Source organism: Lutjanus erythropterus, chromosome 5 (assembly GCF_056507025.1).
Source record: "Lutjanus erythropterus isolate fLutEry1 chromosome 5, fLutEry1.hap2, whole genome shotgun sequence".
NCBI classification, from domain to species: Eukaryota; Metazoa; Chordata; class Actinopteri; order Lutjaniformes; family Lutjanidae; genus Lutjanus; species Lutjanus erythropterus.
The window spans coordinates 135,001-145,000 of NC_139321.1; the positions used below are offsets into that span (position 1 = coordinate 135,001).

Consider the following 10,000-nt stretch of genomic DNA (forward strand, 5'->3'; position numbering starts at 1 on the left):
GTGGACCTGACCAACAACGACTCTGTGCTGGTGACCGCGCACGCACGCACGCACGCACGCTCGCTCGCTCGCACGCACGCACGCACGCACGCACACACACACACTGTCAATCATATTCTCAATTGATGAATTGATCCTGTCACATTCTTTAAAATTAAAAAATGTTCTTTAACAGGAATGATGTGAAAAATATTTTGGTTGTTCTGATAAGTTTTGTCATTATCAATTAATCTGTTGATCAGTTTCGTTATTAGTTGTTCGGTTCACTGAGTTCTGACTCCTCCTCCTTCTTTTCTTCTTCTGTGGTTGTTGTCTGCTGCTGTGATGAGTCAGCTGGTGGATGAAGGTAAAACTTGATTCCATCTGAGTTTCAGTCGACACATTTAAATGACTGTTATTAATCATAATAATTGATTTATATATTATAATTATTAAAGGAACGGTACAACATTTGTGTGGGTGTCCTCCATCAGGTCCTCAGAACAGGAGAGTCACCACAGGTGAGAGTTACATTGTCAGCAGTGATGAAGATGAAGACATGCCTCCTGTCCTCCACACTGCAGTGTCCTCACTACACACCAACAGCTCCTCCAGGTGATAGACTGATCCATCTGATCCTGTTAGCACTGACTCTAAATCATCTCCAGGTGATAGACTGATCCATCTGAGCCTGTTAGCACTGACTCTAAATCATCTCCAGGTGATAGACTGATCCATCTGAGCCTGTTAGCATTGACCCTGAATCATCTCCAGGTGATAGACTGATCCATCTGATCCTGTTAGCATTGACTCTAAATCATCTCCAGGTGATAGACTGATCCATCTGATCCTGTTAGCATTGACCCTAAATCATCTCCAGGTGATAGACTGATTCATCTGATCCTATCTGATCCTGTTAGCATTGATTCTAAATCATCTCCAGGTGATAGACTGATCCATCTGATCCTGTTAGCATTGATTCTGAATCATCTCCAGGTGATAGACTGATCCATCTGATCCTGTTAGCATTGATTCTGAATCATCTCCAGGTGATAGACTGATCCATCCGATCCTGTTAGCATTGATTCTAAATCATCTCCAGGTGATAGACTGATCCATCCGATCCTGTTAGCATTGACTGTAAATCATCTCCAGGTGATAGACTGATCCATCTGATTTTGCAAGTTGTTAGGTTGTTTTTTATTGAGTTTGTAACCATAGAAACCGTCTCTGTCATTGTCTCAGGTCGACTCCGGGTATGATCAGCTGTCCTGTCTGTCTCGACTCATACTCTGAGGTGAGACTCAAACGCACCTGTCGTACGCCTGGGCAGCAGGTAGAATCCTGTGTTCTGATTGGCTGGTTGTCGTTTCCTCCACAGATCGTCGAGAGCGGCCGATTGGTCGTCTCCACTAAATGTGGTCACGTTTTCTGCAGCCAGTGTCTAAGAGATGCTCTGACATCATCACACACCTGTCCTACCTGCAGGAAGAAACTGACCCACCGCCAGTACCACCCCCTCTACATCTGACATCATCAGTGACATCATTAGACCACGTGATGTCAGAGGGACAGCTGATTATTGATTGATGTAAATGATTGATTATATTTGATAGTTTATTGTTAAGCTCAGAATTCTGTTTGTGTTTGTTGGACTTTTATTTTTTTTATTGTGGAGATGAAATGTGTTAAAGTAGAAATAAATTCTATTGAATTCTGTCAAGACGTCTTGTTTTATATTCAGTCAGATGATCTTTTTATCCCTGCAGATCAAACCACATGTCCTCGTCTGCAACTGAAATTATTTTATCTTAAATAAAAGTTGTATTTTTAAAATAAATCTCACATCAATATAAATGAAATGTCTTTAAACAAACTAAGACTCGTGTTCCTGGTTTAAAAATCTTCTTGTCCTCTGAACACTTTCTTTTCTCAGGTGTTGACTTGAGCTCCTCACTGTTTCCAGGTGACATGATGCATCATGTTGCTCGTGTTTCCTGTGGAGGTCGTCACCGTTCGTTTCTCAACACAGCGGAAAGTGTGAGACACGGTGGACTCAGTTTATTCAAGGTGTCTAAATCCACCTTTGCCGTCTTGTGTCAGGGGTGCAGAGGTCTGTCCTGGTCTGTCCTGGTCTGTCCCGGTCTGTCCCGGTCTGTCCTGGTCTGTCCCGGTCTGTCCCGGTCTGTCCCGGTCTGTCCCGCCTCCTGCACCACCAGCGCACGGCGGGATACACCCACCTCATTAATTCACTGGAGAGTTTAGGCCGAACATGCAACCAGGAAGTCAGCTGACATCACCTGTAAGAAGCAGGTAGGACAGGAGACGGCAGATTTTCAAAGTGAGGACACAGATCTCCTGATTCGTTTAAGTACTTTTTATTTGTAATTATATACAGCTGAGTACTTTTACATATAATCACTCAGATAACTGTGAAGTTAAAACATGCATTGTCTTAACTGTAATGGAGTAGTAGTATAAAGTAGTAAAAAAAACTTATGCTTTAGTACTTTTAAAGTTGTACTGTAGTACAGTAATGGTTTAAAATTTCAAAGTGATTTATTGTTTTCAGAGTGTTTTATCATTTAAAACTTGTTTTAAAACTTTATTGTCATGTTAATGTGGACTGATGCATTCTGGGATGTCAGACCCTCCTGTAGTTTGATTATCATGTGGGAGAAGTTCTTCTTCAGGTCTTTGTTTCAGAAAGAATAACAGGTGATGAAGGTTGTGAAAGAAAGAAAGAACATTTAAAACAGCATTAAATCATAAAAACTGAGAATCTGATCTGTAGGATTTTGAACTTGTGTGTTTTTATCAGATCTTTGTGTTCGTCTTGTGACTCTGAGTCACTTCATATGAGTCACTGTCACCTGACACAAACTCTGCAGCTCATTGGCTTCTGGAACATTCACACAGAGTGATGTCACACCTGAGCAACTTCTGGAAAAAAACACAACAACCTCAAATATGCAATAAAACAGAAACAGATTCATAACTGTCACTGTGTTTATTCAGCAGCTCACACGTCTCATGATCAATAACAAATAATAAGTGAATCTTTAAAAGGTTCCACATCAAATATCAGCTCAGACAAAACAAAACAAACAGCTGAATTAAAAAGTGAATTCTTGTTTATTGTATTTTATTCTTTTAAATCATTTTAAATATCTGCTGTCAGTGGACAAATCAGTGTTTGATCAAAGAAGATCATTTAAATCTTTACAGAATATTTCAACATTTAATTTCTGATATTTATCTGTAATTTACTCAAAACACATGAAACAGTCCTCCTTTAAATTATATTTCACTCCTGTTTTTATTTCATTTTACATTTGTGTTCTATAACAGACTGAAATTGATTGATTAGTCAACTGATTCAACAGAAAATTGATCACATTTTTGTTTTGTTTTTTTAACTAAACTACATTTTTAACTCAAGTAAAAAATGATGTTTTAGTGTTTAAAGTCCTGATATTTAATTTAAATGATATATTCCGCTGTCCTCCATCACAATGACTCAGCGTTCATGTTTTTCTTTATTATGAACTTTAGTCCATTTCGAGCCATTAGTCACGTGACCCAGGGGACTTTCCCTCATTGGAAAGTGCGCTGTCATTCCTCGGCCTCTCATTGGTTGTCAGGGCGGTGCTACGCCAGCGGACCAATGGGACGACACGTCAGCATTGACTCATCGTTACGTCAATGACGTTGATCAGGGAAGTAAACAGAGAGGATTTAAAGCTGCGTCACAAAGTTTCACGCACTTTGCTCCAGAGTTTCTGTTAAAGTGTTTGTTTTCTGTCCGGAGTTTGGTTCACTCTGTTCGGACTCAGTGCGCGGTGTTTCTCGATAAAGTGACTCTTTCTACCCGGAGTTCGGTTCACTTTGTTTCTAAAAGTGCCAGTTTTTTACCCGGAGTTTGGTCGAGTGTGCAGCCGCTCAGGTGATCGACATGTCGGTGACGGTGAAGGTTTACCTGCTGGGCAGAGACGAGTCCGTGAAGGAGGTCCGGAGGTTCACGGTGGACCAGGAGGTCTCATCCAACTTCGAGTACCTGAACCGGAAAACTGCGTCCGTGTTCAACAACCTGAGCACCTTCAACATGTACTACAGAGGTAAATAAATACTGCAATACTACTGCAATATTTCAACATGTACTACAGAGGTAAATAAATACTGCAATACTACTGCAATACTTCAACATGTACTACAGAGGTAAATAAATACTGCAATACTACTGCAATATTTCAACGTGTACTACAGAGGTAAATAAATACTGCAATACTTCAACATGTACTACAGAGGTAAATAAATACTGCAATACTACTGCAATATTTCAACGTGTACTACAGAGGTAAATAAATACTGCAATACTTCAACATGTACTACAGAGGTAAATAAATACTGCAATACTACTGCAATATTTCAACATGTACTACAGAGGTAAATAAATACTGCAATACTACTGCAATACTTCAACGTGTACTACAGAGGTAAATAAATACTGCAATACTTCAACGTGTACTACAGAGGTAAATAAATACTGCAATACTACTGCAATACTTCAACGTGTACTACAGAGGTAAATAAATACTGCAATACTTCAACGTGTACTACAGAGGTAAATAAATACTGCAATACTTCAATGTGTACTACAGAGGTAAATAAATACTGCTATACTACTGCAATACTTCAACGTGTACTACAGAGGTAAATAAATACTGCAATACTACTGCAATACTTCAACGTGTACTACAGAGGTAAATAAATACTGCAATACTACTGCAATATTTCAACATGTACTACAGAGGTAAATAAATACTGCAATATTTCAACGTGTACTACAGAGGTAAATAAATGCTGCAATACTACTGCAATACTTCAACACGTACTAGAGAGGTAAATAAATACTGCAATACCTCAACATGTACTACAGAGATAACTAAATACTGCACTACTACTGCAATACCTCAACATGTACTACAGAGGTAAATAAATACTGCAATACTACTGCAATACTTCAACGTGTACTACAGAGGTAAATAAATACTGCAATACTACTGCAATACTTCAACGTGTACTACAGAGGTAAATAAATACTGCAATACTACTGCAATACTTCAACATGTACCACAGAGGTAACTGTAACTAAATATTATTGTATTATAATAATTATTTCACTCAAAGTCTATAAAGTTGAACAGATTTAAATGATTAAAAATGGAATTCATCCTTCAGCACAAAGTTAAATCGAGTGTTTTTCAGCTGGAGTTCTGCACAGAGAAACAATGTCAGCTGTTAGAAAACAAAAATTAAAGTAAGGCTCCGCCAACAGGCGGGGCCTGTGAGCTCAGGTGTGCTGACTCACACCTGCAGTGGGCGGAGCTTGTATGCTTTTTGTTTTGTTTTCTGATTAAACTAAAAATAAAACAAAATTAATTGAAACAATCTGGAGTTAAACTTAATACCTGTGATTTTCTTAAATATCTTCATCATTTTATTGATGATGATGATGACGACAAGTGTTTTTGTGTTTCAGATGAGGAAGGAGACCTGGTGGCGTTTTCCTCTGATGATGAGCTGATGTTGGGTCTGGCCTGTATGAAGGACGCCACCTTCCGTGTCTACATCAAAGGTACAAACACACAACTTCACCTTAACGTCACCTTAACGTCACCTTAACGTCACCTGAACGTCACCTGAATGTCACCTGAACGTCACCTGAACGTCACCTGAACGTCACCTTAATGTCACCTGAACGTCACCTGAACGTCACCTGAACGTCACCTGAACGTCACCTGAGCTTCATCTTTATTGGAGGAAAATTTAAATGCAGGAAAGCTTTAGTTTTATAGAGCAGCTTTTATTTTGAAAGTCAAATCATGAGACAAATGTTCGTTCATTCTGACAAGATTTTAACACCAGTTTACTCAGCATGATGATGTCATCATGGTGTCACAATTTGTTTGTTTATTGTTAATAAAGTTTTGTCTGTTTAACTCTTTCAGAGAAGAAGGAGCACCGTCGGGACTTTCCTCTTCACGCTTTCCCTCCATTTGCCTTCGGTCACCCTCCTCCTCCTCCACCTGGAGCTCCTCAGGGCCCGCCCCCTCACATGGCCCCGCCCCCCGCCCTACACCCTAACGTCACATGCGATGGCTGCGAGGGCGCTGTGGTGGGAACTCGCTTCAAGTGTTCGGTGTGTCCCGACTACGACCTGTGCTCTGCCTGCCAGGCTCAGGGGAAGCACACTGAGCACGCTCTGCTGCCCATGTGGCACCCGCTGCAGGTGAGAGGGTGACCACGCCCACCAGTGACTGTCACACTGCATGCTGCTGTGACATCACTACAGGGAGGTAGAGGGTTAACTGTATTATGTTGAATAACTTTATTGATCTGCAGCTTCGTTACAAATACACTCTAATCTGAAGTCTGCTCACTGATTTATTAACTCAGTAATTAATCACAAAACGTCAATAGTTAATATTGATTAATTTATTGGTCAAAGCTCATTAGCATACATTAGTTTAATCATGTTTTTAATGTTCAGATTGTCACACACATAAATAAATCAGATAACAGAGTTCAATGTATCAACTGATTTCTTGTTTCTATGTTATCAATATAGTGATCAATATAAAATGATTAATTAAAATTGTTCTTCCCATTGTTTTCAGAAACATCCATGTGATTGAAGTCAGTCACTGAAATATGATTAATATTAAGCCATTTATCCTTTTGAGTCTGCTGTAAATGCTGTGACATCACTGGTGGTGTGTTGTACACTGTGACATCACTGGCGGCTGTGTTGTACACTGTGACATCACCGGTGGGTGTGTTGTACACTGTGACATCACTGGCGGGTGTGTTGTACAATGTGACATCACTGGTGGGTGTGGTCAGGGCTGCAGCAGACTGAAAACATTGAAGTAGATCATTTCTTCCTCCATCAGTGTTTCTACCAGGCTGTTGTATGTAGGCGTCTTCTTTGCCCTCAGTGGTGTCTGAAGGCTGCGGCGACGCCCATGACAAGCTCCACCAATCAGATGTTTTAGTTTAGAGTGTCATGGGGAACCTGACAGACTGAACTCAGGGTGAAAAGTCAAACGGTTCCAGTGTAGATCTGTTTTTGTGAGCCCTGCTCAGTGACTGTCAGGCTGTTGTGTGACCTGCGTCTCTTCTCTCTGCAGTGGTTTCCTCGGGGGAAGTGGATGAAGAGGATGAGACACTGCATGTGGAACCAGAACCAGGCTCAGAACCAGAGTCAAGACCAGGATCAGCCAGGATCCTCCGGCTCTGCTGCTGAGAACAGCGCCCCCTCTGGTCAGAGTCACAAACTCGATTATTACTGACAGCCATCAAATTAATAATCAATAAACCGATAAGGACATCACTTGTGACCTATGACCTCAGTAATGACATCAGTAACCTGTGACCTCTGTCTGCAGCCTCTCAGGCCAGCGTGGACTTCCTGAAGAACATCGGCGAGGGCGTGGCGGCCATGTTGAGCCCACTGGGTGAGTGATGTCACTGTCAACACCAGAGGCCAGTCTTCTGATTGGCTGTTAGGAGCTTCTGTTTACTGTGAGACACGTTGGATCAGGAAGTGATTTTGTGCGTGTGCAGGTATCGATGTGGACATCGATGTAGAGCACGAGGGTCAGAGGACGAAAGTGACGAAGACTCCCTCTCAGGGTGGGGACCTGGAGGAAGACATGGAGGTGGGCGGGACCAACAATGAGGGCAGAGCCGGCAGCGAGGGCGGGACCGACGGTGGGAGCAGAGCCGGCAGCGAGGGCGGGACCGACGGTGGGAGCAGAGCCGGCAGCGAGGGCGGGACCAGCGAGGGGTCGAAGGTCAGTTAAAAGGTGGTGACAGTAGCACCTGTGAGACAAGTTTCAGGTGTGACTCACACATATACATAAACATAATTAAGAGTTGGTGTTTCCTGATGACATCATTTATTTTAGATTTTCCTGTTAATCTGTTCAGAACAGAGACAAATAAAGTTTTATTGTCCTGCTAATGGAGACACTCAAGAACTCACCTGCTCACATACAGAGCTCTGATTGGTCAGCCTGGCCCGTCTGTGTCTGCAGGTGTGCAGAGACTCTGATGAGGAGTGGACTCACCTGAGCCCCCGAGAGGTTGACCCGTCCACCGGAGAACTGCAGTCCCTCCAGGACCAGGACCCGGGCCCTCCGTCAGGACAACAGGACCCCCCAGCAGGACCTCCGTCAGGTCCGACAGGTCTGAAGGAGGCGGCTCTGTACCCCCACCTGCCTCAAGGTGAGACCGCCCACATGTGATGTCTTTTCTCAGTTTCCATGACAACAGGTCAATGGAGGTGTTTCTTTTTGTTTTTATAAATCATTTATTCAACAAACATTTGAAGTTTTACAGTTAAAATAAGTGAAGCTGAGTTCTGATGTGAGGACGGTTCACCTGTGTCTCATGTTCTGATGTCGTGACGGTTCACCTGTGTCTCATGTTCTGATGTCGTGACGGTTCACCTGTGTCTCATGTTCTGATGTCGTGACGGTTCACCTGTGTCTCATGTTCTGATGTCGTGACGGTTCACCTGTGTCTCATGTTCTGATGTGAGGACGGTTCACCTGTGTCTCATGTTCTGATGTGAGGACGGTTCACCTGTGTCTCATGTTCTGATGTGACGAACATCGAACCATCAGTCCAAATATGAAAGACAACAGAAAACCAGTCTGGATTTTAAGCCCCACGATTCTATTATGAAATATTTACTACAGTAAAACATATTCTAATAGTACTGAGATTCATACTGGCTGAACTGGTTTGACCCGGTCATGTTCTGGATTCTGCTGTTCTGATTGGTTCTTTTTCATTATTAAATAATTGTTTTTTGTTTTTTTAAAAAGATACTGTTTAAAAAAAAATGCATTCAGAATAAGTATAATTTATCACATTTTAAGTTATTTATGACATTATAGTACGAATAAAATCCTTAAAAGTGACAACACAAAATTCAGATGTTTAACATAATTCGATATTTTAAGGCTTTTTAAATTCAGTACTTATATACTTTTAAGGCGCATGAGGGGGAGGAGCTTCATCTCCCCACAACGAATTCATGTTTTAACCAACAGACGTCGCTGCTGAGATTTCAAAACATTTGATCCACTGACACACAACTTTTAAAAAATAACTGAAAAACACATCAGACACAAAGTTATCAGATAATTAGACGAGTCGACTTTGACCCAGTGGAGATCAGCTGGACCCGAGTCCACCTGGGTCCACCTGGGCCCACCTGGGTCCACCTGAGTCCACCTGGGCCCACCTGGGTCCACCTGAGTCCACCTGAGTCCACCTGAGTCCACCTGGGTCCACCCGGGTCCACCTGAGCCCACCTGGGTCCACCTGAGCCCACCCGGGTCCACCTGGGTCCACCTGGGTCCACCTCCTTCTGGTCTGAATAATCCACTGGTTTGTTTTGGTTCTGGTTTGTGACTCCGCCCCCTGACTCTCTGCCCCTCCCCCCACAGAGGCGGACCCTCGTCTGGTGGAGTCTCTGTCCCTCATGCTGTCGATGGGTTTCACTGATGAAGGCGGCTGGTTGACTCGACTCCTTCAGGCCAAAAACTATGACATCGGCGCCGCCCTCGACGCCATCCAGTACGCCAAACAGCCCCGCCCACAAAAGCCCTGATGACATCATCATCTATACTGACCAATGACATCTAACAATCAGTTATCCCATAGATGTCTCCTGTAATCTGAGTTTATAATCTGTCATTTGATTATTGTTACTAATACTTTAATTCATTGATCAATAATTTTGTCTCATTGATTGCTGTCCCAGTCAATACTTTGTCTTATTAATCAGTACTCTGATTCATTGATTATTGTTTCTTTATTGGTTATCAGCCTGTTTGTTATTCTGATCAATAAAAACAAAAAACAACTGAACATGTTGCAGTCAGTTTCATCTGGTCAATAACTTTGATCAGAATCGGGTTTTCAGAGCCAATCAGTTTGTCAA

The 10,000-nt window shown here is 42.2% G+C and overlaps 3 protein-coding genes across 4 annotated transcripts in view; 2 read left to right on the plus strand and 1 right to left on the minus strand.

Moving 5' to 3' along the window:
• The window catches only part of rnf4 (ring finger protein 4), a 3,304-nt gene extending 1,602 nt beyond the window's left edge, over positions 1–1,702 (plus strand). For both annotated transcript variants that reach the window (XM_084718312.1, XM_084718313.1), the window contains exons 3-7: positions 1–30; positions 334–346; positions 474–594; positions 1,225–1,276; positions 1,361–1,702. The exon at positions 1–30 is cut by the window's left edge and continues 50 nt beyond it. In XM_084718312.1, the coding sequence (XP_084574438.1) occupies positions 1–30; positions 334–346; positions 474–594; positions 1,225–1,276; positions 1,361–1,510 (366 nt within the window). In that variant the 3' untranslated portion in view covers positions 1,511–1,702. The remainder of the gene's footprint in view (positions 31–333; positions 347–473; positions 595–1,224; positions 1,277–1,360) is intronic.
• A 1,988-nt stretch (positions 1,703–3,690) lies between these two features.
• sqstm1 (sequestosome 1) lies at positions 3,691–9,927 on the plus strand. The gene is made up of 8 exons (XM_084718497.1): positions 3,691–4,097; positions 5,522–5,617; positions 5,991–6,271; positions 7,173–7,305; positions 7,431–7,499; positions 7,609–7,838; positions 8,082–8,271; positions 9,504–9,927. Exons 1-8 carry the CDS (start codon positions 3,935–3,937, stop codon positions 9,665–9,667), a joined length of 1,326 nt encoding a protein of 441 aa, XP_084574623.1. The 5' UTR covers positions 3,691–3,934; the 3' UTR covers positions 9,668–9,927.
• mrnip (MRN complex interacting protein) overlaps positions 9,853–10,000 on the minus strand; it is a 6,379-nt gene continuing 6,231 nt past the window's right edge. The window contains exon 7 of the mRNA XM_084718496.1: positions 9,853–10,000. This exon is cut by the window's right edge and continues 568 nt beyond it. The gene's annotated coding sequence lies outside the window, so the exon portion shown is untranslated.

What these genes read in the sequence shown, in the direction of transcription:
- sqstm1 (XM_084718497.1), top strand. Translation starts at nt 3,935, where the DNA reads ATGTCGGTGACGGTGAAGGTTTACCTGCTGGGCAGAGACGAGTCCGTG. An exon ending in CTTCAACATGTACTACAGAG is followed by an intron (nt 4,098 to 5,521) that starts GTAAATAAATAC and finishes TTTGTGTTTCAG; the next exon opens with ATGAGGAAGGAGACCTGGTG. An exon ending in TGAGAACAGCGCCCCCTCTG is followed by an intron (nt 7,306 to 7,430) that starts GTCAGAGTCACA and finishes CTCTGTCTGCAG; the next exon opens with CCTCTCAGGCCAGCGTGGAC.